The following is a 27,995-nucleotide window of genomic DNA, read 5'->3' as shown; positions in this document are numbered from 1 at the left end:
CAGTTCTTGGTCTCGGTCTCTGAGCTGACGATCCACTTTCTACAAAAAAAACTGTATTCTTGGCATTTTTGTTTCTCTGGTAACTTCATAGGTAAGTGGCTTATAATCTTATTACAAATTTTTCTGGTAAATGACAATGTGATGCTTTATTCAACAAAATCCACTTATTATGATGATTTTCTGACAGGGGAAAATGAGGCTAGCATTTGCTTGTTTCGCAAGTTACAGTGAAATGACTTTGCAGGTGCTCCCCACAGAGGAACTTTTAAAGTTTTTGTTTGTTTGCTTGCTTGTCTCGCTATGGAGATCAAGCTGGCCTTGAACTCCCTTCGGTCCTCATTCCTAGTCCAGGCTTATACCACCATGCCCTGCTAAGTTTATGTAAATGTTTTTAAATCCCCTATTAGTATTTGTGTACTGATGAAATTTGAGGTTTAACATTATAAGTCATTAGTCTGAATGGTACCTCCAAGTTCCCAGTTTAAGTCTGTAAGATTTTTATTATGGTACAACTCAGTTTTATTGTAATTATGTCCATGTATCATTATATATATCTGCATTTCATTAGTAAATTAGAGTGCATTGCATATGAACTGCTAATTGATTCACAGCTGTTACTAATACATTGCTAAAAGAAATTTCTTCAGGACAAAAGTAACTGCGGAACATGGAGTGCTGCCACACTTCTTTGATCCCAGCACTCGGGAGGCAGAGGCAGGAGGAGATCTCTGTGAGTTCAAGGCCAGCCTGGTCTACAGACTGATTTCCTGGCCAGTCAGGACACACAGTGAGGGACTATCTCAAAACAAACCAACAAAAAAACCTATTGGTAAAATTTCATAGCTTATTTCTTATTTTTACTATACATTCTAATATCAACTATTATATACATTATATGTATAGGTTAATATGCAGTTTCTTTCAAGGTATTGAAAGAAAAAAGTGTTAACCTCAAAACAAAAAATGAAAACCTTTCTAGAGAAAAAGAGTGAAAAAAAGCTATTTGAATTATTGACAGAAGAGAACATATTAACATGAATGTTCTTCATTTGTGGACATAGTAGAAGATTCATAGCAATATAGCAGAACATTAACCCAGAAAATACATATAAATACTAAATAATCTATACATGTTGGCTGAAAAACTCAGCAGCTTATACCAAGTTTTTTGACTGAAATCACTTTTAATGCTAAAAGAAATGCTAAATGCCACTGAGATTTGTCTCCTATGTCAGAGGAACAGTTAATTGCCTTTAGCTATATTTTCAAAACAGAAATATGTCTGTATATAAACATTAAAAATTAGCCAGGCAGGTGATATATGTCTTTAATTCCAGCACTTGGAGGTAGAGGCAGGCAGATCTCTGAGTTCGAGGCCAGCAGCCTGGTCTACAGAGTAAGTTTCAGGACAGCTAGGACTACTAAGGGAAACCGTGCCTCAAAAACCAAACCAAACAAATAATATTGTTTCCATAGTAAAATATATAGTTGGAGAGATTATTAGTTTAAAAATCAAAACCTGGGCTATAATCATTTGAGGAATAAGGACACAAGTCTGAAGAAAATTACAACTATCATGTTAGATTTCAACATCTTAAGGCTGTCAGAACAATATATCAAAAAGTTCTGGTGACATTTGTGAATTCTATCATGTTAGCTAGGATGGCCTGACTTTGGCTAAGCCTTGAAAAGAGGGCAGCCAAATAACAAATTGAGGCTATAAGGACAGAAGAATCTATTTGAAACCTTTGTGACTTTAAAAAGTCAGCGGCACGGGGACCATTCTCCTAGAAAGCATCAACGTTATTAAGCATATAGATTCTTGAACATAAACCAAGGCTATACTATTGAAAATGTATACTTAATAAATACATTTTCTCTGCTCTAATTTGTCATATTTAAAGTAAAATCTATGACAACATAAACATGTTTTTTGTGTTTTGGCTCTTGTCAATGTGACTTTTTGTTCTGTTCTGTATTAGGGATTGAGCCAGGTCCTTCTGTATGCATGCTAGGCCAGTGTTTACCTGAGCCATAGCCCTACTACATCAATTTCCCCATAAGCAGAACTTAAATGTTGATGTACAGAATGTGCAGAAAATTATCAAGAATAAGAAACTTAGAAAAAAAATCTAATTTTACCTAGTAGATAAAAGTGTTGTTCCTGAAGTATGTATCGCTTGTGCTGAACAAATGCTAGACCTTTGACATTGCTAGCAACTTCTCCAAGATAGAAAGCACACGAAAAAGAAAACTCATTTTGATTGTGAGTCATGTGCTCCAAAAGTCAGTATCAGATTTTCCGCTCTCTATTAGTGGCAACACTATCCCTTTAAAAGAAAGGTTTGTGATACTCAAGAGTTATGGCCTTTTCACTATTCAGGATTGCATACATAATTTGAAAAGGTGTAGTGAACATGAACTTCTATAACCTTTAGAAACACATGATTGACAGTGAGGCACGAGGCAAGAAGTGTGATAATGAAACATTGGTGCAAGGAACCAAAAATGGTTCGGGAGATGTCTCCACCAGAAAAATGTTTGCTGCACAAGGGCGAGGTCTTGCTTTGGAGCCCCAACACTCACCTACAACTGAGCAGGGTGACCCATATTTCTGGTCCAACACTTAGTGGGGGCAGATTCTGGAGAGAGGCAGGTGATGCTGGGAGTAGTTGGCCAGTCAGTCTTGCTTCTGCTTCAGTAGGAGACCCCATCTCAAGGGACTACGGCGGTGACAGAGCAGGACACATACTCCTGCAATCTCTACATGTGTTCATGGCCACATGCACCTGCACACAAGCACCTGCACACCACACACACCAAGCAGGAGTAAATAAACATGAATAAGTGGAACATGTAGAGGAAGCCACCCAATGTCAACCCCCAGCCTCTACACACAACATGCTAGCATGTGCACACTCACACATGTATGCACATGCACATATACCCCCCCACAAACACATAAAGAGTAACTAAAGTCTACCAGTCCTTTCTTGAATATAATTGGCTTACATAGTGCCACAGCTATCTACAGAACAGCATGCTGGGCACGGCCCTACCGCTAATGTTGCTGCCAGCATGTACTGACTGGAGTGGTGTCAGTCAGCAGTGGGAAATGTACTTCTGACATCTGAAATTCAAAAGCTGCCCATCTGCGATGCCAGCAGCAGTTTCCATAGAAATAAAGATACCAGAAAAAGCGAGCATCAAAACTGCCTCAGAAAATTTTCTTTTCCCTGGGAATGACTTTATGACTGAAGCTGGCTCATATCCAGAGATATACATTGTCTTTTGTTTGGGGTTCAGTTATTTCACATGTAATTCACATGGGATCAACTTGCACTTGCTATGTTCTTGTTGCACAAACACGTCAGGATACAAATACTCTCCACTGAATCTATGTGCAAAATGTGTCTGTGTGTTCCTCCTCTCCTTCCACTGAGTGGGCGGCGATGGGGGCGGGTGGATAAACATCAATAGTGAATAATTATCTGTAAGTAGTAATTTGCAAATTCTTTATTTTTCTATTTTATTTTGTTTTGTTTGAGACAGGGTCCCACTAGCTAGCTCACCCTAGCCTCAAACTTCCCATTCTCCTGCCGTAGCCTCCAGAGTGCTAAGGTTATAAGGCATCCACCACCTCACCCAGAAGATCTTTCTTTGGTGGGGTGGGATGGTCTCTGCAATGAATACATCTTGAACTAAAAGGGAGAGAAAAGAGGAGAGGCAGGAAGAGGTAGATGGGAGGAAGCTATAGAAGGCACTCTCGCACCCCCACCCCACTCCCAGGGTTGCCAGGCTTCTCAGAGGCTAATGGTGAGGTTCACGGTCCTGGAGTAAAGCTGAGACACGGACGGGGGAGGGCAGGGCAGAGGAATGGGCCGTGGACTCTGAAAGCAGCAGAGCTGCGTCTGTGGAAGAATTCTCCTGACAATAAAACACCACCCTACATTCCTTTCCAGTCCCGAGACTATCTCCCTTCTCTGACCACAAAATTCATTTATCTTCCTGCGCTGACCTTTTCTGGTAATGTCTTCTGTCTTATAGATTGCTAAAGTGGCTTAGCAAAAAAAAAAAAAAAAAAAAAAAAAAAAAAAAAAAAAAAAAAAAAAAAAAAAAAAAAAAAAAAAAAAAAAAAAAAAATCTCCCCTGATAAATGATGAAGAGTTAGAACATCTCCGCTATCCCAGATTCCTATTTGTATAACGTTGCTTTCATCCAGGTCACGCAGCAATCTGAGAATTCTCAGAGTCACTTTGTGTTCAGCTTCCTTCGAAATCCAAAGTCAAGCGCATTAAATACAAAATGCGTGTGCACTGTAAAGTAAGAGGGGAAACAGGCTTACACATCTTTGGGGGCTTGGGGAGGATCTGCCCCTAGAGCAGCTCAGTCCCAGGTCCTTTAGTCCTCCAGTCCTCCACCCAAGGTCTAACCTACCTTCTTACTACCCATTTTCTCTATCGTTTTCTATTCTGTCAGCTCCTAAGAGGAGCTCACTGGATCGCCTGGAGAAAGCGGGGCCGGCATCTATGCTCCACCTCCCAGCCAAGCCTCCCACGCCTTCCTCTTCAGCTGTCTGCTCCCTGTCTGCCATTTTCAGCCTCTACTAACTTCCCCACAGACCCCGCACACCTGGAGTTCCTTGTCATGCGTGCTGTTTGCGAGGGTCTCAGTCAGGTCCCGCTTTGCCTATAGGAGGGGACATCTGTATGTGTTCATTCTTCTGACGGCAGGACAGCAGAGCAGGAGAGGGGGAGGGGAATGCACCTGTCCAGAAGGCAGATTGCAGGTTTGGGAGCTACCAAGAAGCCCCAAGAGAAGTTCAGATCAGCAAAAAAGCTGGCTTCTCAGCACGTCCTGGCTAGTCAGCATTTATTGAGTGCTTACTGTATGCTCACTGTTTTGATAGACTCCAGGTCTCCATACTGATTGACATAAACTTCTCTTAGCAGTTTCCAAAAATGCCACAGTGTAACACAAATTCTAGTTGGTCTTAATAATAAAATCTCAGGCCCGGCAACGGCAGTGATGCCTTTAATCCCAGCACTCAGGAGGCAGAGACAGGTGGATTGAGGTGGATATGAGTTCAAGGCCAGCCGAGTCTACAGAGCGTGTTCCAGGACAGGCACCAAAGCTACACAGAGAAACCCTGTCTAGAAAAAAAAATCAATCAAACAAACAAGCAAAAATAATAAAAACTCAGAGTCAGATATTGGGGGGTGAAAGCTGAGAGATCAGAGAAGCAAAGTGGCCAGTCTCTAGAGAATTCTCACCTCTACCAATGCTCAGACCGAAAGGGCGATCCTATCCTCAGACTGCCTTTAGCCCCTGTCTCCTCTATCTTATATTCCCTCTGCCCAGCCATATCACTCCTGTCTCCACCTCCCTCGTGCTGTGGTCCCAAGTGCTGGGATCACCTTTGTGTGAGTTCTGTTTCTCTTTTAGAAAGATTCAATCTTGTGTAACTCAGGATGGCCTTGAACTCACAGAGATCCGTCTGCCTCTGTGTGTGCCACCACCACCTGGCCTCTATGGCTAACTAGTGACTTGGCTCAGCACTCTGATCTTCAGGTAACCTTTATTTGTTAAGACATAAACAAAAAACCCCACAGCCACCGTGTACCTGGGACTGTCCTGACACCCAGGTTAAGAGCATTTTTAATCTTTGTTTTCATAGGTGGGCTCCTACAGCTTGTAGTGTCTTGGAAGTTGGGAGTTACCAATAACAAGTTTGTGCAAAACAAAAATAAAACTGTCTTTGACTTGCTTGCTGCATTTACTCAAGCTGTTACCTTTGAGGTTAGGTGCCTCACATCATGATTTTCTTAAATTTAGACTATATATACATACATATGTATATATATATATATGTAGTGTGTGTGTGTGTTGTGTGGTGTGTGTGTGTGTGTGTGTGTGTGTGTGTGTGTGTGTCCTGCCCATTGCCTGTGAAGGTCAGAAGAGGGAGTTCCAGGCAGTTGTAAGCTACTGCACATAGGTGTTGAGAGCTGAACTCGAGTCCTCCATGCTCTTGGCTGCCGATCAGCTCTTCAGTCTCGGCCATATGGTCTAGACAAGGCTCTTGACTGACTTTGGGGAGACACTGAATAGCAGGCTGGCACTGGCTACTATTAGAAGCACTATGAATCAGAGCCTTGCAAATGGTGATTCTGTTCCCCCTCCCTGCCCCACCTCAGAGTCCCAGAACCAAATGTCAAAGGGAGCTACATAAAGCATTTGTTTCCTGATCCAGTTTTATTTTTTATTATTTATTTACTTGTTTTTTGAAATAAGGTCACACTACAAAGCCCTGGCAGTCCTGGAACTCAGACATAGACCGGGTACATTTGTTTTAAGCCTCCAAGCCCAAAAGATCAGTAGTGAATTAATTTGTATCTCATCCTGGTTGAACAGAATCATCTTTATTTGACATCAAACTCATTGAGAAGAAATAATGACTTCGGGGTATTTAAATTTAAATCCAGAGAGCTGGAACAAGAAATTCTAACACATTTGGAAAATTTATCTTCATGGGTCTTCATAGTAGCCACCAGCAGACTTAACAAAGAAATATGGGTATGGCCTGCTGGGGGAATAGCTGTAGGGTAGGTGTAGGGTAGGCGTACGGTAGCCTTTGACCTAACGGCCTGCACTGAGAAACACCCTGCAGGTTTGGTGTGCTTTGGAGAGGGAATAGGCTATCAGAGCCATAAAGAGGGGCTCTGAGGGCTGCCCAAGCTTTGATGAGCAGCTAGCAGACAGGCTCAGTGAGCAGGCTGCCTGGCTGCAGAAGGACAAGGGATTCAAAGCCAATCTTCTCAGAGGATATCAGGGCTCTCTAGTTAGCGTTGTTATCCATTGTCAAGGACAGCCCAGCAAGGATCTACCCCAGAAGCCACCTCCTGAGTGAGCAGCCACCATTAGCCCCCAGTCCTGGAAAATGAACTTGAGGTTTTCTGCCCACCATGCGGCATAGGCCATGCTGTCAGAATGTGGTGCCCAGTACAGTCTATGACATTAGGAACATGAGGAAACAGTAGAGTTTCAGACTTGATCTCCTTTCTCTTTCTCGGGATTAGGGATTGAACCTAGGACACTGGGCATAATTGGTAAGCACTCAGCCACAGATCCAGATTCCTAGGCCTCTTTCCCAGTTTCTGTTTGGATACAGGGTCTGATTAAGTCACCAGTAGGCCTTGATCTTTTCATATTCCTGTCTCAGATCTTCAAAATTTGGATTACCAGCTTGCAGCACCAGGTTGTTGTTGCTTATAAAATGTATTTACTCTGTGTGTGTGTGTATGTGTGTGTGTGTATGTGTGTGTGAGAGTGATGGGGGCAGTGCACACTCATGCCACAGTGCTTGTGTGGAGGTCAGAGGGTAATGTGAGGGAAACAGTTCTTTCCTTATACTATGTGGGACCCAAGAATTGAACTTAGGTTCCCAGGCTAAGCAGCAACCACTTTTACCTATTCAGCTACCTCATAAGCCTACCACATTGGTTTTGTTTCTGTTTAACAAATTCTTATTTAGAATAACTTTCTCTAACTTTAGTGGTAAGGAAGTAATGACTAAGCTTCCAAAATAACCAAGTGCGACCCCCCACACACACACATCAATAGTAGGGCCATGAATTGTAAAGGGTTTCTTTGTCTTTCAGAAGTGGAAAGTTCCTTGTCCCAGGCTGCTTAGTAAATCAGGGGTGATGCCAGGACTAGAAGATCCACTGCTCTTCCCACACAGTCTCAAAGTCTGCAACACTTTGAGGGTCTCCTTCCCATCCCAGACGCAGTCACAGTAGGATGGACCAATGGGGAACGGCAGTGCAGACTCAAAGGCAAAAATGAAGCCGTGTACTATAGTAAGAGGAAAACTTAGATTTGAGGTTGGACCTTGTACCGCTCACAAAGTGGTATGGCTGTTGGGATTTCTGGACCCTGATTTCTTCATTTGGAAAAGCAGAGGAAACAGTGCCTACTGTACAGGGCTACTATGAAAATATATCTAACTATCAAAACTTCACACAGACACTCTGGTAGCCTAGACATTCTACCAAAGATAACTCCCCTCCCAAATACTAGAACTATGGGATAAAGGCATTTGCTGCCAAGCCTGATTGATGGCTTGAGTTTGATCCTTGGTACCCACATAGTGGAAGAAGAAAACCAACTCCCTCAAGCTGTCTTCAGACCTCTACCACATGCAGTGGTATGCACGTGTGCGCGCGCACACACAGAGAGAGAGAGAGAGAGAGAGAGAGAGAGAGAGAGAGAGAGAGATTCATTAATTAAAAGAATAACAACAAGCTATCTAGGTGACCAAGTGAGTACTCCAGGTTACTGTTGGGGCCGTCCTTTATGGTGTCTAGATAATTTTGATTGACAACTTCAGTTACATATAAATCCTTTGCTCATTGTGCTGTCTCTTTCAATAACGCATCTGATTTTAATTATATGCGTGTCCAATTACACATAAATACAAGAAGGTAAATAATGTTTCCCTGAAAGTTCACTCAGAGGGCCCAATTTGCCTTCTCCCACATGAACCTCAGATCGGTCCAGACCAGATCAGTCTCTGTCATTCATATACTGGAATACTCTTGAATGAAAACAAACTTATTCCATTGTTCTGAGATGGTGTACTTGCAGTTTAATGCAGGCAGGGGGTCCTAAGGTGCATTGTTAGAAGAGGAATGTGCATATAGTCCAAGCCAAGTGGAGTTCCAAGTTGTTAAGCTGTTCTCTATGCTTTCCTGCCCCAGGACTCGTGGGGGGTTTACTACATTTTAATGTGTTTTTTCATCTTTTATTTTTTATTTTATAAAAGATGAAAAAACCTACTCACATTCTGCTTCACTTTTTCAACTGAGCAATGTATCCAAGAGGTTCCTCGCAGAGCCATTTCATTATGGCCCCCAAAGCATTTCATTCAGAGATACTATCACTGAACCATCTCTTACTACCCGAAGTTTCTAAGCTCTCGGTCATAAACATTCTGTTTACACAGCCTTGAACTTTCAGCGCTTTTGCAGCGCAGTGCTGGGCATCAGTAAGACAAACTGTAGGTGTCCTCCCCAGTCCTAGTCTCCTTCAGCCTTTCTAACCCACAGCACAGCCTTTGGGCTTAGCTACAAAGCAGTTCTCTGCATCCTGCTTCTGGCCTGGTTTGCCATGTGCACCCCGTGCCCAGCTACTGTCATCTCTTATGCGACATAAGCAGGACCACGTTTGTCTGAGTCACTGTTTTATTGCTGTGAAGAGACACCATGACCAAGTCAACTTAGAAAAGAAAATCATTTAGTTGGGGGCTTGCTTGCAGTTTCAGAGAGAGTTCATGATCATCGTGACCGGAAACATGGTGGCAGGCAGGCAGGCAGGCATGGTGTTGGGGCGGTAGCTGAGAAGTCACACCTTGATCCACAGGCCTCAGACAGAGGGAGCAAGGCTGGACCTAGTGTAGGCTCTTATCTTTAAGAGTTCATTCTGAGGGCAGTCTGCCTTATCACAAATAACCGATTTGACCTTTTAGGGAAAAGCCACATACACACACCCTCAGTGACACACCTCCAAAAAGTCCACTGTATCCAGATATTTCTCTCCTGCTGCCAGTTCCCAAATAACCACTCTGAGGCTTAATATTAATTACAAACTGTTTGGTCAATGGCTCAGGCTCCTTACTGGCCAGCTCTCTGTATAAATTAACCCATTTCTAGTAATCTGCACATCGCCATGTGCCCTGTGACTTACCGGCAATGCTCCGGCATTTCACTCCTCCAGCAGCTGCTGGCGTCTCTCTCCACCCCCACCCCCACCCCCTTCTTTATCTGACTTTCTGCTTGGATTTCCCGTCTGGCTATATTCTGCCCTGCCATAGGCCATGGCAGCTGCATGATTAACTAATGGCAATAAAACATTCACAGCATACAGAGGGGAATCCCACATTAGTCCACACCTAACCCTTCCTAAACAATCCATCAGCTAGGGACCAGACATTTAGATACATGAGCCGTGGGGGCCATTCTCCTTCAAACTACCACAGTGTTTAAATCTAGTCAGACACCCCTGAGGTTCTTCCACGTGAATTATTCCTACTGAGGAAGAGATCTCTTGGGGCTTTGGTGCTCCTTTTTCTGGAATTCTATCGAGACTGTGCACCCCAATCTGTGGATAAATACCTGAAGCCTGCTAAGACTCCATTTGGAGGTTTTTCCACAGGGAAGTTGTTGAATCTAATCAGATATGTGACTCAGTGTCTTGGAATAGACATAATCTTAACTGGTTTTTTGTATTTGATTTCCTCCTACGGACTGCCCCCCCTTCCTGTTTAATATGGCTGGCCTGGAACTTCCGATGTAGACCAGGCTGGTCTCAATCTCATAGTGGACCTGTGGTCTCTGCTTCCCCAGTATTGATATTATGCAGGTGTGCCCCTCCATGCCCCCTCCCACAGACTTTCTCTTTTATAGTTGAAGAATCTGAAACTCGAAACATACCTATGGTATCACAAGCCGTGTGGTAGGACTCAAACCCTGCTTTGCCTGCATTCGAGCATATAAACTTGTATCAGTCACTGTGCGTGAAATCCCCATGGTGCCTGCGCCCTCTGCTGGCAATGTTGTGCAGTGTCTGGTGTAGAAGCCAACTGGTGGTGGCTGTAAAAGTAGCTCGAATTGATGGAGTTGGTGACATGGTGAAATCCTGGGGGTATCAGAGTCTTCCAGTTTCCAGTGGCGTGAGAATAGGAGGCTTTTTAAAAAGAGCAAAGATAACCAAGCTGTGTGGAAAAATAAGCAGTGCAAAGTTCTCTCTGCATTGAGCAGATGTTTTGATGGAGAAGAAGTTTATTTTTCATAGTTTAGTCAGAGAGGAGTGCAGGTGTAATTTTTTGTACCTACCCACAACACAGTAATGATCCTTCCTGAGCGGAAGACAAGACAGAAAAACGAAGAACAGACAAACTTCTATGAATATGCACTGAGAACATTTATCACCACACCATGAGCCTTTTATTCTTCCAAGCCTAGACAACCATCTGCCATGGCAGAAACAAGTCCCTCCCCTCTTTAGCCGCTCCACTTCCCTCTTTCAGGAAGAAGCTCTAGACCATAAGACCCTGTAGATGATTTAGTACAGGGTTCTGGTTAGGAATCTCAGCTTTAAAGTCAGGCAAGCCCGGGTTTGGATCCTAGTTACAGCGCTACGTAGGAGCCACCCCGTGTCTCCGTCTCCTTATATGTGACATGGCTTTAAATATTCTTGAAGGATCGGTGTGAGCTGTGAGGAAATACATCAAAGCCTTGAATACAGTGTCTGAGACACAGCTACGCCCTCCGCAGTGTCCCTTCTGTCATCGTTCAGCCCAGCCTCTTCATCTTGTGGACGAGGGAATGAGGGTCTGAGAGAAGCGACTTCTATGGCTAGATGGCCAGTTAAGGCAAAACCAAGAGGATCCAGGTGTCGTTGCCCCGTCTCTCCTTGCCTGGCCACATGTCCCACCATGGATTTTTCTTCATTCCCAAACTCTAAGCTGAAAGAGGTTAGGACATTTTCCCAGTGAGTTGTCACGGTCATTTTGAGCTAATGCTATCGCCAGGGACAGCGTATCCTGGAATGCAGCTCCCTGCCCTCAAGAGCTGGTTCTTATCCCACACTGGCCGTGTACCTTGTACTGGGAGCTAACTTCCACATAGCACTGTGCAGCTGGCCACTGGCATTATTTTATCTTCTGCAATCTGAAGATGTAGAAGAAGAAGCCAATTAGGGAGTATCATCACTGACAGTTTTCCCACATTCTGGAAAGTGTCAAACTTTTGCTTCCAACCAGGCTCCTCCCCACATCCCTGGAGAGCCTTCTTTTCAAGGCCCCTGCCTTAGACAGGGTTACTATTGCTGTGAAGAGACACCATGACCACGGCAGCTCTTATAGAGAAAACATTTCATTGTGGTGGCTCACTTACAGTTTCGGGGGGTTTACTCCATTGCCATCAGGATAGGGAGCAAGGCAGTGTGCAGGCAGACATGGTGCTGGAGTTGAGAGTGTTACATCTCGCAGGCAACAGGAAGTCAACTGACTGTCACACTAAGGGAATCTTGAGCAAAAAAGACCTTAAAGTCCACCCCTACAGTGACATGCTTCCTCTAACAAGGCCACACCTCCTAATAGTGTTGCTCCCTCTGGGGGCCATTTTCTTTCAAGCCACCAGAGCCCCTTTGCAAGCGCTGAGAGAACAGATTGCTGCCTGTGCTGTGGCCCTTGCCCTCACGCCGCTCTTCCTCTGCCTTTCCCCAGAGATCACACACATAGCCACCCATACGTCCAGGGGCTTTTGTTCCCAGAGAGGGTTCACACCGTCCATAACATAGGTCCACAGTGACTTTCCATTTCAGCCTGGGAGGAGCCAGTGACACACAGCAAGGAGAACGGTGTACAGTTCCTGGTGTTTCCAGAGAAAGGTCTCAGACATGGGCCAGCCTTACCCTCTACAATTGGTAACCAGACGGGGAGAGGTCTGGAGATGGAAAAGGAGGGAGGGTCCAGTTACGCTGGCATCGATAGTTCAGTGATAGCATACAGAAGGAGCCCTGGACTAGTAGTCAGGAGCCCTAGCTCTGCCCTGATGAGCTGTGCCCTCCTCTGGGACCACGCTCTCGTTCTCTGTACAAGTGAGTCGGCCTTGAGGACCTGGAAGAAATGTCCCAGCGCAAGGCTTTTGCCGTGCCCAGATCCTGCCCACAGGATGGAGTAAGCTGTTTTCAGTGCACCTAACTCCCAAACCCCAGAAGACGACACTGAGGTGTCTGGTCAGGCAACCGTGGGCAATCACGACAGAGCTTAGTTCCGGGAGGAGAGACCTGGACTCCCAGCCTTCCTGCAGCGTGCTGCTCTTTGGGGCACAGACAGGCCCCTCTCCCGGTGAGAGGCCAGAGGACAGGCTCCCAGGACATGAGTAAATGCCAGAGAGGCACGGTTGCTTTAGGGTTGTGGGCAGGCCAGCTGCTTCTGTTTCTGTTGTCATTCCTCCTCTTTTTTGGATGTCTCTTGAACGTTTTGGAAAGCTGAAAGGCAAGGCCCTGGTACTTTGCCAGAACCTCGGGTGGTAAGAGCAGAGCTAACCTAACCCAGGCGCCCTAACTCCCGCTTCCTGACCAGTGCTCCCTGGAGAAGCCGGAACCTGTGACAGTAGTGATGGCTGTTCCCGTCCAGCTCGGAGGCCATCAGCTGGAAGTCCAGTTACAAAGGCTTTTTCTTCCCACCACCCCCACCTCTCTTAAGTCAGGAAAGCTGGCCCTACATTCTAGAGAGGGGCACCCACAGGAGTGGCTGATAGTAAGAAATTTTGAGTTTTCAACCTCAAGGATCACAAGAAAATAGATGTTGCTTAAGCCACTGGGTTGTGACACGTTGCTGTGGCAGCCCTAGTGTGCCGACACAGGCTTGCTCCAGACCCCACCCCTCTATGGCTGCCTCTGCACCCCCTTCTATGCAGACCACAGCCCCAGACTCATCAAGTGCTTGGAACCAAAACATCAAACCCCACAAATCCAAAGCCAAACTTTTCCATTTTGGGGCTTTTGGGGAGTACTGGTTTTGCTCTGAGAAGGACAACTTGCCTAGGGAGCTTCTAAAGAAACGAAGAGAAAATAAGAAATATAGGGTAAAAGCCCTGGCTAATATTCCGAGATACAGTCAGGCCCACATAGGACATTTCAGTTTCTGCCATTTAGGGGTCTTCAACTTGAACACTCACACCCGTAGTAGCAGCTCAACAGGGTGGGACCCTCGTTCTGCAACATTTGCATCCTTAGACAATTAACACAGGATTACTTAAAGCCAGTATGGGGTGTCCAAAGACCCTGGGAGAAGCTGAGACAGGAATTCCCCTCATTTTCAGAGGGTACACACACACACACATGCACGCACACACACACACACACACACACACACACACACACACACGCACGCACGTACGCTTTACCCTTAGCTCCCCAAGCAAAAAGAGGCCCAGAGGGGACGTCCTATTCCACACACTGTTTACTCTGGGCATGGCTATTGACTCCAGACCTTATCATTGGGCCCTCAGACTGGGCAGGGCAGGTCTGGGCACCAGGAAAAGCTGGTGTTCCTGCCTGTGCTCCAGAAGAAAAGAAGAGGGAAGAGAGAAGCAGAGCGAGAGGGAAACTGCTGCCTGGACCACAATGAAATCCTTCCTTGTGCTCCTGCTGGTGCTCCTGGACCTGGGACTGGTCCATGGGGCTGTGCACAGGTAAGGCACTGCCCCCAGCACTGAGTTCAGCTTAGGCATCCCGCAACCCAGTTCCGGGTTGTCCTGGGTGAGGAAGGCTAATGAGGAAATAAAAAGAAGAAATTGGGGTCTTATGGGAATCCCTGGTGTTCCCCAGGCAATGCCAGGCCTCTCCTTCCAGTGGAGGTACCTACCTCAGTTCAAGGGGCTCCCCTTTGTTGCTTGAAAGAATGCCCTAGAGCTGTGGTTTATAACCCCAAGCCTTCAAATTCTTTCTCAAGGAGGACTGAACACTGCTATCCATAGAGTCCTCCATCCCTTTACATCAGCCCTTTCTGGGGTCAGATATAACTGCAGACTGTGTCCTAGCTCCCGTCCCCTGGAAGATCTCAAAGGGCTAGCGTCCAGGAGAGAGGGCCACTTCTGCCCAGGTTCTGAGTCCACAAGGCAGAGAAGTCCTGCTTCTGGCCACACCCTGTCCTTGAAGGCCCCCTCCTGGGCCTTGCTGCAGTCAGACTCTGAACTGATACATGGAAATGGGGGGTGGAAGCAGAATTGCCTCCTCACACCGCACTTTTCCCCAGGGTGCCCCTCAGAAGGCAGCAGTCCGTCCGGAAGAAGCTGCGGGCCCAAGGCCTGCTCTCAGACTTCTGGAAGTCCCAGAACTTGGACATGATCCAGTTCACTGAGTCTTGTCAAATGGACCAGAGTACCAATGAGCCCCTCATCAACTACCTGGATGTAAGATGTCTTGGGTTGAAGCCTGGGGATACTGGGAGTAGGGAGGAAGGCTGGGCCCCTAGCAGGGACCAGGGCTGCCTAGGTGACTTCAAGTGCCAGGCATGGATGACTCAGATGGGTAGTCCCCTAGTCTCTGTGAACTCTGTAAAGCAGGCCTCAGTGTGGCCCAGTTGTGCATGGCTTTAGGAGGAAAGAGATAAGGATGACATGTGCCCAAGGGGAAAGCCCCTACTGTGTGCTTAACTGGGCGTTTAGCTAGTTACTTCTTTGGACAAAGAAAGTACTTGATTCCCTGCATCCCCAGTTTCCTGATCCCTAAAATGGACGCATTCCTGTCTCCCCTGCCTTGCTCACAATGACTTCAGGAGACTCTGGATAATAAAGAAAGGGAACCAAGTTTCCTAAGCTATCCTCAGTACCCTCCCTCACGGCCCCTGCTCTGTTCCTTCCATCCTGTGTCCCCAGCCTTGCCTCTTCGAGCTTGGGCAGACTGTAGTCCATGGCACTCTGGGCTATAGTCACAAACAAGCCTTTTCCTCCCGTCCCCTCATCCTCTCCTTCTCTCCCCTCCCTGTAGATGGATTACTTCGGCACCATCTCCATTGGCTCTCCGCCACAGAACTTCACCGTCATCTTTGACACTGGCTCCTCCAACCTCTGGGTCCCTTCTGTTTACTGCACCAGCCCAGCATGCAGTAAGTGGGCTGGAGTGGTGGGAACCACTTCTTGGAGGCTAAGGTGGTATTTCGAGGGGTGGAAAGATTCAGTTCCCTCCACTGGTCCTTCCTGCCGTGCCAACTCCCTCCTCTCCCCTTTCTTCATGTGGCATGGCTGGGCCAGGGGCAGAGATGAAAGGCAACTGCTAGTCAAGATAACTTTCATACTAGTTAGAATTAATGGAGGGGAAATTAGCCACTAAGAGAAACCATTGACTTGGTGACTCACTTCCTTTGGAACACCCAAAGGAACACGGGAGAAGGTTCCTTTGGTTTGTATCTGAACAGGTAGGTCTGTTGAGTTCTAAGGAAGACTGTACACCTACCTCAAGGAGGCCCTGATGGCCTGGCTCCCATGCAGGTGTGGCTGGTGGCCCACGGTGGCTTGGGTGTGTCCATTTGCCCAGAGGTGACGTAGGGGTGAGGGAGACATTGGGAACAGAAGCCCTACACAGAGAAGGCTCGTTCAGTGTGGGATACCTCCCAAGGGTGGAAGCTCTTCAGAACCTGAGACTAGACATCTGCAAAGTTGGGCAAAGAGTTGGGAATAATTCCCTAGAGGGGTAATCGGTCACTCTAAGCTTCCTCTGAAGGCCGGGCTAGGCCCCACAACTAATGGCTGAGACTGTTGCTGGCGCCAGGTGAACGGGGCTTATCTTGTGTCTATGAGGTCACTGTGAGCAACCAGATTTGCCCAGGGACAAATATTTGGTCCCTGGTTGGGACACACCTGGTTGGGCTAGAGAGGACCCAGTAGCTCACTAGTAAAAAGCCATGGCAAGCCTTCCCAAGAGCTCCCACCTTCCCCTTATTGTGGGGAGCCACTCTGTCTCTCTGGGGCAGGGGTCAAAGCAGTGAGCAGAATTCTTGTTTTCCAGAGACACACCCGGTCTTCCACCCGTCCCAGTCCAGCACATATGAGGAGGTAGGGAATCGATTCTCCATCCAGTATGGTACCGGGAGCCTGACAGGAATCATCGGAGCTGACCAAGTCTCTGTGAGTTCCAATCTTCCGTCGTCGCTCTCTTGCCCAGGAACTAGGCTCAGGGGTCTCAGGGGCACAATTTCAGATCTGCAACAAGGGTCAGAGCACAGGACCTGGTGTTAGGGCTGGGTCACCAGTCCCTGAGCACTAAGTAGATGACAGAAGGCTGTCATCTTGAAAGAAAAAAAAGAAGTGCAAAGCAGTGAGCAAGCCGGGCTCCATCAGTGAACCGGGAAGGTATTAGGCAGATACCCAACCACAGAGAAGAATGCAGATGTCAATCAAAGTCCCAAGGTCTAACAGCCACTCCTTGAACACAGCAAACTCCGACCCAACCCCCACCCCCACCAAAAGTCCTACAGGTCCCTAATCTGTGGGAATCAAAGAACTAGGGGAGTCCTGTCCCTTCCTGGATTGTGGGCTTAGGCCTTGGAAGGAACAGAGGCTGGCCGACCCCAGTGTTCGTCACCCCAGTTCTAGCATGATCCCAAGGTCAGTGGAGCCCAGTCCTCATCAACATCCCTTCAACAATTTGAGCATGGGACATACAGTTATGTGGGAAAACGTGAAAAATAAACCAGTAGGAGACTCTTCTTCCACTGCCCCCCCCTTTAAACCTGGTGAAAATCTCTCTGAACTCTTATGAATTGTGAGGGGTTTAGATACTCCGCTGAGCGGGTCATCAGGTAAGATAAAGCAGAGTAAATGTATTACTAGCCTTAATTATTTTCTTTAGGATACTAAGTCTCCTTAAAATATGTTTAAGAGGAGTGGGGAAATGGTTCAGTGGTTAGGGGCACTGGTTATTCTTCTAAAAGACTAGGGTTCAAATCCCAGCACCCATGTGACAGTTCACAACTGTCTGTAACACCAGTTCTGGAGGACCCAGCACCCCTACACAGGCACACATGCAGGCAAACCATCAATGTACATAAAGTTAAATTAAATTACTAAAATTTTAAAAAATGTTTAAATAAAGCCAGATGTGGTGGCACACATGATTCCAGGGCTTGGGAGGCGGGGGCAGGTGGATCCCTGAGTTTGAGGCCAGCCTGGTCTCCATAGAGAGTTTCAGGCCAGCCAGGGCTAGTGAAACCCTGTCTCAAAATTTAAAAAAAAAAAGTGTCAGTAACATCTTATCAGAAAATGCTTTTATGTAAAGTATTATATAGTTAAAGCAGAACTCTCTATTAGAGTTGTATGTACAGATATAAATGTTTCTTATATGTATATGTTGCAGTATAAATAAGCACTTAGAAGGCTGCATTCCAAACTGATCACTATAATAACTCCAGAAGGCAGGGGAGGGACTGAGGTCCCAGGAGGCAGGTTCTAGCATACACACAGCACGGAATAGGGAGCAGCCAAGCCCCAGCAGCCCCAGCTCAAGAGGCCCCTCCTTGTGCACTTCCAGCTCTGTCAGTTCCTGCTTCAGTGCAGGCCTTCACTGGAGTTGGACGTTCCTTTGGGCCGACAACCAAGCTCCCACATAGAGACACGAAGACTTACTATTAATCATGAATGCCTGGCCATAGCTTACGCTTGTCCCACCAGTTCTTCTAACTTATAAGACATCCGTGAAATAGGAAATCCACTCTGGAAACAAAATCAACAATAGCAAAAATTAACTGCAAAGGGCAACCAGACTGGCATCCCTTGGCATGACTAATCCAGAAAAATAAAAGAAACCTAGCAACATTAGAAATGAAAGGGAATACTAGTATAGACCTTGTCACCCTCAAAACAAGATATCAAAATTGTCTTATATTGATAAGCTTTCCAATATTTTAAATTATTTAAATTATCAAAACTGATGCAATAAATAGAAAATATTAAATGTTTACTCTGCTATTAAAACAAAACAACAACAACAAAAAAAAAACTCCCCACAAAGAAAACTCTGGGCCCATTTTCCAGAGAATTGATAGACTTACTTCATAATGTATTTAATGAAACCAGAATAACTTTAATAACAAAACTTGAAAACATTATTATAATCACTAGAACATGCCAGACATCGTGGCACATGCCTTTAATCCCTGAGCTCAGGAGGCAGAGGCAGGCAGATCTCTGTGAGTGTCAATTCAGTTTGGTCTACATAGAAAGTTGTAAGACAACCAAGGCTACATATTGAGACCCTGTCTCAATCTATCAGCCAGTCAATCAAAAAGCTAGAACTAAAGGCTAGGGATACAGATCAGTGGGCAGAGCACTTGCCTGACATATGCAAAGCCCAGAATTTGATCCCCAGGACCACCTAAACTGGACAAGATGATGCACACATGTAATCCCAGCACTCAGGAGTCAGAGACAAAATGATCAGAAGGTTAAGATTTCCTCTGTTACATAGTAAGTTTTATGCTAATCTGAGATATATGAGATCCTGTCTCAAAGCAAACAAAGAAAACAAAAACCATGATGTCCAAGTTCTTGCGCTCTGCAGTTGGACAGGTCTGAGACAGCTCCCACTGTGAGCCAAGCCTAACTGGAACTTGTCATCCTCTGGCTGAATGCTGAGTTGTTACCTGTTGAGTGTTGAGAGTTCAGGCAAATGCCACCTTGCCCAAATAGATGTCAAAGTCCTAAAGGAAAGAAATGAGAAAATAAATTTACTGAGGGTCCTAAATGCCAACCAAGAGTTGTTTCCTCCTAGGAACTTGCCATCAGAGAGAATAAAAACAAAAAAAAAAATCAATACAAACATCTGGATGGGCAAAAGTCAAGATGTAGACATTACGTTTAAAAATAAACTCTTAGAAAACCATGAATATAAAGCAACTTCCTCAGTCTCTTAAAGATGCCCACAGGCCAGTCATGGGGATGCGTGTGGGAGGCTGGAGAGGAAGAACGCAAGCTTAAGGGTAACTTGTGCTCCTCAGGAGCCCACAGCAGAACTAATAGTCAGTACTGAGTTTCTGTGGGGTTTGGAGATTCTCCCTGAGATTTGGAATGAGACAGCAGTAGAGGATAACACTGTTCTTAAAAAATGAGAGGGCACTTAGCTATCTATACAGAAAAAAAATAATCTTTTAACTTTGCCATATGCTGTCAGGCTTTAGGTAGATTATAGATCTAAACGCAGATGTAAAAGAATAAAGAGCGTAGAAGAAAACTTGGGAAAATGTCTCCATGACTGTGAAAAAGAAAATCCCTAAAGCATGCTATAAAAAACTAATAATGAAGCAAAATTTAATAAAATTAAGTGCATTAAAATTCATATCCTATTCATCAAAAACAGCAAAAGTCATCACTGATGGGGAAAACCTTGTGGTTTCCAGCAGAGGGCTTGGCTCCAAAATATACCAACAAACAACAGAAGCAGGCATTCCTAAGAGAAGCTACCTAAAAAGCCAGTTAATTGTCATAAAATGCAGTTAAAATCTCAGTGTAACCCTCTGCATATCTACTATAAAACCAACACGGAAGAGGCAGGCTGCAGAAAGTTTTAATGAAGATGTGGTCCAATTGGGACTCTCAGAGTACCAGTAATGGAAACATTGGTACCACAGTTTTGGAAGACTCCAGGACCTTTGCTCAGAGAGAATACTTATAAACCCTGAAAGGTTTGCTCCAATGGAAATACGTACATGTGTTCACCAAAGGAAGTGCACACAAAGCACCATTAGTGATAATCAAACACAGGAAGCAGCCCAGATGTCCACCCATGGCATATGACATGGTAACATATTCATACCTGGAATGCTAATGAGAATAAAAACATTGTAAGAGCATGTCGCAAGCACAGCGCTAAGGAACAGAAGCCAGGTAGCAGCATCACAGTAGATAATTCCATTTATGTAAGATTAAAGGCATAAACAAAACTAGTGTTGCTTTGAAGAAGAGTCACTCTGGAGGAGGGATACAGTGATTGGCAGGGTACAGGAACAGCATGGCTGGGTCTTTGCAACATTCTGCCTGGTCTAGGGAGGATTACATGGGTATGTGTAGTACGTGGACTGTTATTAAAATAGACACTCATCTTTTCTGCATTTTTTATATTTTGATTTTTAAAGTCACATGAAGAAATTATATTAGTGGGATTATAGTCAAAACTTTTGTGCCTATTTGCCAAGGAAACTGAGAAAGGACGAATTAGCTTGAATCGGAATAGGGACCCAGGAATCTGAGACCCTCGTCCGTGAACTTTGTGCCGTTCTCCCTTCAGGTGGAAGGACTGACTGTGGAGGGCCAGGAGTTCGGAGAAAGCGTCAAGGAGCCCGGGCAGACCTTTGTGAATGCCGAGTTTGATGGGATTCTGGGCCTAGGATACCCGTCATTGGCTGCTGGAGGGGTAACCCCAGTGTTTGACAACATGATGGCCCAGAACCTCGTGGATCTGCCTATATTTTCTGTCTACTTGAGCAGGTGAGGCCAGTCAACCCCTCTCCCCCCTAGATCAGGTCAGTGATGACCACCGGCAGATAGCCTGTGCACGAGACTTCACAGGCCCAAGACCTATGACTCTCTTGAATCTCTTGCTTGACCTGTGATATATGATCTTGAGCAAAACACTTAAGCTCTCTGGATTTTGAGGAAATGTGGTTTGCCTCATAAAGGAGTTATGACAAGAAAGAAGTGAACTGTCACTGTGAATTGAATCCGTGCACCCCTGAGATTGGCTAATGTTTTATATGGTCAATAAATACCAAGGTCCCGCTACATGCCACATGTGATGGTAGACACCAAAGCACATGAAACAAGGACCATCTCTGTGGTTGGGAGACAGGGGGAGAGTTAACCAGTAAGATGATACTAAAAATAACTTGTACTTTAATGGCTATGTATAACCACAGAGAAAAATATGGCTTGGCCTTGGAAAGGATGCAGTATGGAGCTAGTCTTTCTCTTTCTTACCAAGTTCACGCGAGACCCTGAGTTCAGTCTCCCACACCTCACAATTTTTTTCTGACATGTGCTAGAGCATGGATCAAGCTTCAAGACTTAGGCTAAGCAAAATAAGCCAGCCACCAAAAGGACAGATAAGGATCCCGCTTACAAGAAGTGCCTAGAATTGAATTCATAGACAGAAAGTACAGTGGTGGTCGTCATGGGTGGGGAGGGTGGGAAGGGGGCCTCTCCTTTAACGAGACTCAGTTCTGCATGGTGAAAATGTTTGGGAACTTGACTTCACGGTAATGAAAATCTGAACTACACACTCAAAACTGGCTAAGATGGTTAATTTAGAACTATATTGCCACCATCCTGAAAACAAAATAGAACTATATTGCCACAAGTTCTAAAAATCCATACACTACAGCTGGGAAGAGCGAGACGCTCACTGTCCCCGTATCCTTTCCTGGGATGCTCACCTTACTTTCCTCCCTAAGAGAAAGACTTACCTTTCCCACTCTGACCTGGCCCCAGCTCACCATGCTCCAATGTAGGTCCCCTTTCTCTGTCCCCTTCCACAAGAAGAGTTCTGAATTTTCTCTCTTGGGTTGTGTTGTGTCTCCAGAGTGACTGCGGTTGGGACCAGGTCTGATAGGACTTTGATCAAGGCACACTGTCAGGGCTCCTGTCTCCCTTTGTGTTGTTTTGTGTCCCAGGGCCTCCGTTTCCTCAAGCAAATACAAGGTTGATGTGAGAATTCCACAAGCTCTGGTGGTGGGAGTTGTAGAACCCAGGATTCTTGCAGGCCAAGCGGGCCAAGCAAGTGTTCTAAACCCTTAGTTACATTCCCAGCTCCCACTAAATGTAAAATTCCTTCAGATATATACTCCTTCCCCACACCACCCTGTCCTTCAGAGTCCCAGGCTTTGTGTCTTTCTTCTCTCTCCTTTTCCTCCTAGAAATGCCCCTCTTCCCCGAAGCCTACTAAATCCCAGCATGTAACTTGAGAAATAACTACCAAAGAAAATGAACCAATAGTCAAGCTCTAATAAGACATACGCTTTCAAGTTACCCTCGCCTCCTTAACAAAAAGGAGTGAGCATTATGGGAACTCCTGACACCACAGCATTCCTAGCAGGAAAGATACTCCCAGAAAGGGTATTATGGGGGTACCCTCAAGTTGCATCCTCAGTGTCTGCACACCCAGGATGGTCCTGACCTTGGATCTTCAGTTCTGATGCTCCCTATCTCCTAAACTTTTTATTTAAGAAGCAGGGAATATTCACAGAGCATTGGACAGAGTTGTTCTTCTCTTTGGTCCCCAAAGGCTCAGGCTGCCTAGGAGTTTCTACTACCTGGGTACCAGTATGAGTGCCCAGACATGCAACAAAGGGCCCTCACTGGCCATCCCACTCAGTGCTTCCAGAGGCCCTTCTTTGACAATTTGTCTATCTCTCTATGTAGTGACCCACAAGGTGGCTCAGGCAGTGAGCTGACTTTCGGAGGCTATGACCCCTCTCATTTCTCTGGGACTCTCAATTGGATTCCAGTCACCAAGCAAGGTTACTGGCAGATTGCGCTGGACGGGTGAGTATCATCCATGTAGTAGCCATGGTTGAACAGAAAAACTCACGACAGCCACGACTCAAACTGGATTAACTGAGTGACACTACCAGGCGCTAGAGTAGATGCTGGGAACCTGACATCTAGACTGGAGGTGTGGAAACACACAGGAAGGACTAGAGAAGTGGCTTCCTTCTGTATACATATTGCAGGCCTCCTTCTAACTCACGCAGCTAACTGCCTGTGTTCATGTAGCCTTAAATAATGCACGAGGCAAGGGCTGAGAGACATGGGCATTGCAAGGGTGATTTGGACGCAGGTTTTGCTTTCTTGAAGCCTGCATGGAAGATGAGATGTGGTCCCAAATTGCCACCACACAAAGTGGATGTGGTCAGTGCTCCAAGAGCCGTTAGGATGGCCGGCCGGCAAACAGAGTGAGACTTCTCTGTCTGAAGACTGTGCAGGGGGTGTGGAGGCAGGGGCTATGAAATGGAGCCTTGAAATCCATGCATGAGCATGGAGCTAATGAGAAAGTAGGGTTCCACCCCTGTTACATGGCCAGCACCGGGCTAGGTGAGGTAGGAGCTGAGGGCATAGCAATCTAGTTTCGGCACCTAAGACACTCTGGATAAAAAGTAAAAGACATCCAATGCCCACTGTCTACCAACACTTTTCAGACAGTAGATATTTACCTATTCGTGCTCATTACATCAGTTTAAGGAATCTGTTTTTTTTTTTTTGTGGGTTTTTTTTTTTTTTTTTTTGAAACACGATCTTGCTATGTAGCACCAGCTGGCCTGGAATTCTCAGGATCTTGTCACCCCAGCCTCCTACATGCGAGAGTACTTGCAGTTGTCCCCACCATGCCCAGATCCTGATCTGCATTTCTGAATCAAAGCAGAGTACAATAGAAAAATACAAGAATGTATTTCAGCATGTGTGTGTGTGTGTGTGTGTGTGTGTGTGTGTGTGTGTTTGGTCAAGAAGTAAGTATATCTCCTACTGTGAATCTCAGTCAAAAAAGCAAGTTGAGTCAGGAATAATGGATCGTGCCTATAAATCCAGTTCTCATGAGACTGAGACAGGAGGATGGATTGCTAGGAGCTTGGAAGTTGTCTGGACAGAGTGAAACCCTGTCTTTAAAAAGAAGCAATTTGGCTAGCAATGGTGGCTCATGCCTTTAAGTCCAGCAACTGGGAGGCAGAGTCAGGTGAATCTCTTTGAATTCAAGACCAGCCTGGTCTACAGAGTGAGTTTCAGAACAGCCAAGGCTATACAGAGAGATCCTGTCTCATACAAACACATATGCTAATTGGAAAACATTCAGGTAGAAAACACCAAAGCAGACACCATTATTGTGTCCCCATGTGGTAAAGGGCCCCCCCTCAAGGAGCAGGCGCTAACCATGGGACCACGGGGCCCCTTGTCCTCAGAATCCTAGTGGGAAACACAGTGATGTTCTGCTCTGAGGGCTGCCAAGCCATTGTGGACACAGGGACCTCCCTCCTCACTGGCCCCTCCCACAAGATCAGAGAGCTTCAAGAGGCCATTGGGGCCACACCCGTGGATGGAGAAGTAAGTGTCTACCCAGGGTGGGGTGGGTGTCGGAGCCGGAGAGCCCATCCTTCTCTGGGGAGAGAGCTGTCTCTGAGTTGATCCCTCTCTGTTTTAGTACGCTGTGAATTGTGCCAACCTCAACACGATGCCAAATGTCGCCTTCCTCATCAACGGGGTTTCATATACCCTCAGCCCAAATGCCTACATCCTGCCGGTAAGGGCCGTTTCCTTATTCTGTGAGTCACAGTGTCCTCCCCACGTGCCTGTCACTTCCCCCTTCACGTCGGCTCCAAGTTCCCTCCCACCTAGTGCAGTTCTGATGTGGCATTTTCTCTGAGAGGGACCAAGTTGCCTGTGGTAGAAACTCCTGGGCTTGCTTCTAGTTCTCAGTTCTGCCATGGGGCAGCAGCTGTTTAGGTAGAAGATATTTAAGGGAGATTTTTGGATGTTGCCATGAGGAATTGATCAACAAACACATCAATCCTCTGCAGCGCCCCCGTGCTACTGGAGATGTCGTTATTCTGATTTATAGGGGAGATGCTGAGGCTCTCAGAGCTAAATGAATGGCTCAGAAATGACAGCTGGGTCTGGAGAGATGGCTCCGCAGTTAAGAGCACTTGCTTCTCCTCCAGAGACCATAGTTGGCTTGCTTGCACCCACTTTGTGTGGCTCCCAAACCACATGAAACTTCAGCTCCAAGAAATCCAAGGCCCTCTTCAGATCCTGTGCCTGCACAGATACATACTACACACAGATACATAAATAGGAAAAATTTAAGGGGTGATTAAAAAAGAAGAAGATATGAGCTGTTTTTGGAGGGGCAACATTCTGATTAACTTTCTTCCTCAAGCCAAAATGTGTCTTTCATTGCAATGACTCCCAATTCTGCGGGTGAGGTAGAAATGAAAAACTGGACTTTTTGGAAACCTATAGTCACTTCACATCCCCTGGACCTGGTTTTTGATGTTGCACTTCTTGGAAAACATACTTTAATGTGCTGATCTTTAACCAGAATCATTCATGCCATCAATGACTGTGTACATAAAGGTGCTAAGGCAGCATGATCTTCCCTTTATGCTCCAAAGCATAACTTCGTGCTAAGCCTCCTAGGCTCGTGGAGCATTCTTTAAAGCTCTTGGGAGAGCCTCTGCAGACAGCACGCTGAGAACAAACCACGTGGTGAGACTGAGTCCTGCTCACCAGTTTCCATCCTCATCGCCGTGTTACTAAGTGTTTCTTTTGGACCCCAGAACTTAGTGAATGGGATGCAGTTCTACAGCAATGGCTTTCCTAGTCTTAATGGAGGAGATGCGGTTCCGTGGCAGTGGCTTTCCTAGTCTTAGTGGAGGAGATGCAGTTTGGTGGCAGTGGCTTTCCTAATCTTAGTGGATGAGATGTGGTTTCGTGGCAGTGGCTTTCCTAATCTTAGTGGATGAGATGTGGGTTCGTGGCAGTGGCTTTCCTAGTCTTAGTGGATGAGATGCAGTTCTGTGACAATGGTTTTCTTAGTCTTAGCAGATAGGGTGCAGTTATGCAATAGTGGCTTTTGAGGATTTGACATTAATCCTCCAGCTAGACCCCCTCTGGATCCTGGGAGATGTCTAGCACCTACACTCCCCTACTTTTACCCAACAAGAGGCTCTGCTTAAACCCATACCCAGCATGGTACTAGGGTCCTTTCCTGTCAGATTTCAATCAGGGCCATCTTAGTACATGGAGGATGCTGAAATGACTTGGAATTTTATCCTCATCCTCTCATAGTTTTGACTTACCCCACCTCCTCATCAGCAACTTTGAGTTTCAGATGGTTGTTGGGAAAACCACACCTGCCTGGTAGAAACCAAATCTTTGCTAAACTGAAAATTAAGACTGGGGGCCAGGAGTGGTGGTGCATGCCTACAAGCCCAGCACTCAGGAGACAGAGGCGGGCTAGTGGGTTCTGGAAAACATGAGTTACATAGTGTCTAAAAGAAAAGGAAGATGGGGGGAGATTAGGCTCCCTTCCTAGAACAAAGGATGTGTGCTTGCCTTTTGTCTAAGAAAGTCCACTCAAATGCTTCTTCCTCAGATGCCAAGAAGGAAGTGGTGATGGCTAGTCACAGAGTTGTTTCTCTCCCTTATAAAAATCAAGTTGAGTTCTTGAAACCAAAGAAGATTGGATTTAAACCAGTGTGTTCTATGCCAAACCTTTTCGCAATAGGCCTCTGTGTTTCCAGTTATAAACTGATCAGGGTATGTCTGTAAAGACACACAGTTCTCAGGATTGCAGCACACAGATGAGTGAACCGAGCCAACATGCACTGTACTGAGCAAGCTGGAACATGGGCATGAAATGATTGAAGAACCCACCAACCACAGCGGTGGCACTCACCCGTCGTGTCAGGCCATTTGGTGCCAGCCAGCACCACCACTCGACACAGCTCCCAGGACTGTGTTCATTGTCCCCTTTCTGCTACTAATTGCTTCTTTTGGACCCTAGGACTTAGTGGATGGAATGCAGTTCTGCGGCAGCGGCTTTCAAGGACTTGACATTCCGCCACCAGCTGGGCCCCTCTGGATCCTGGGGGATGTCTTCATCCGACAGTTCTACGCAGTCTTTGATCGTGGAAATAACCAAGTGGGACTGGCCCCCACGGTCCCCTAAATGGGGATGTATGTCTATATACAGATACCTGATACCCCTTTAGCCTGTTAGATCTCTTTATACCTATACAAAAGTCAGTTCCCACAGGATGCAGCCATCCCAGAGTATCCAGACCAAAGAAAGCATGAGAGCACACACACAACCTCCCCGACAATGCACACACACACACCGCCTCCACCACCACCGTGATGAAAAAATGAAGTTCCGTCTGTATCTTCATTGCTTTTTGTCGACTTTCTATTATGGAACTCTCCAAAGATATATACAAGGAGATGTGATGGCAAAGTAAACTCTGTGCACTGCTTGCTACCCCACTTCACAGCCCGTCCACACGTGGTCGGGCCCCTACCCCACTTCACAGCCTGTCCACACGTGGTCGGGCCTCTACCCCACTTCACAGCCCGTCCACACGTGGTGGGGCCTCTACCCCACTTCACAGCCTGTCCACACGTGGTCGGGCCTCTACCCCACTTCAAAACCCATCCTCACGTGGTTGGCACCTCTATCTTCTCTCCCTTTGGCTCCACACATCTAAATTCTAAGCACTGTATTATTTTATCTAATATCTAATATCCTTAAAAGTGAAATTTAAATGTCTCTCACTTGCTCATAAATGTGTCCCTGTTTTTACAGTTGATTTATTTGTATCCGGATTCAAACCAGATCCGTAACTGGAGGGAAAAAACCATAAATTGCATTTATTTGAAATGTCTCTTAAG

The 27,995-nt window shown here is 46.0% G+C and overlaps 1 protein-coding gene across 1 annotated transcript; it reads left to right on the top strand.

Moving 5' to 3' along the window:
* Ctse (cathepsin E) lies at positions 1 to 27,988 on the top strand. The gene is made up of 10 exons (XM_050147723.1): positions 1 to 91; positions 14,079 to 14,261; positions 14,825 to 14,981; positions 15,559 to 15,676; positions 16,576 to 16,694; positions 20,848 to 21,047; positions 22,977 to 23,099; positions 24,509 to 24,650; positions 24,748 to 24,846; positions 27,112 to 27,988. The coding sequence occupies exons 2-10, from the start codon at positions 14,194 to 14,196 to the stop codon at positions 27,274 to 27,276; spliced, it is 1,191 nt and encodes a 396-aa protein (XP_050003680.1). The 5' UTR covers positions 1 to 91; positions 14,079 to 14,193; the 3' UTR covers positions 27,277 to 27,988.
* Positions 27,989 to 27,995: the final 7 nt, after the last annotated feature.

This window comes from Alexandromys fortis, unplaced genomic scaffold (genome assembly GCF_014885135.2).
Source record: "Alexandromys fortis isolate MF-2015 unplaced genomic scaffold, M_Fortis_MF-2015_v1.1 scaffold_58, whole genome shotgun sequence".
Taxonomy (NCBI): Eukaryota; Metazoa; Chordata; class Mammalia; order Rodentia; family Cricetidae; genus Alexandromys; species Alexandromys fortis.
This window is presented reverse-complemented; position numbering and strand designations above follow the sequence as displayed.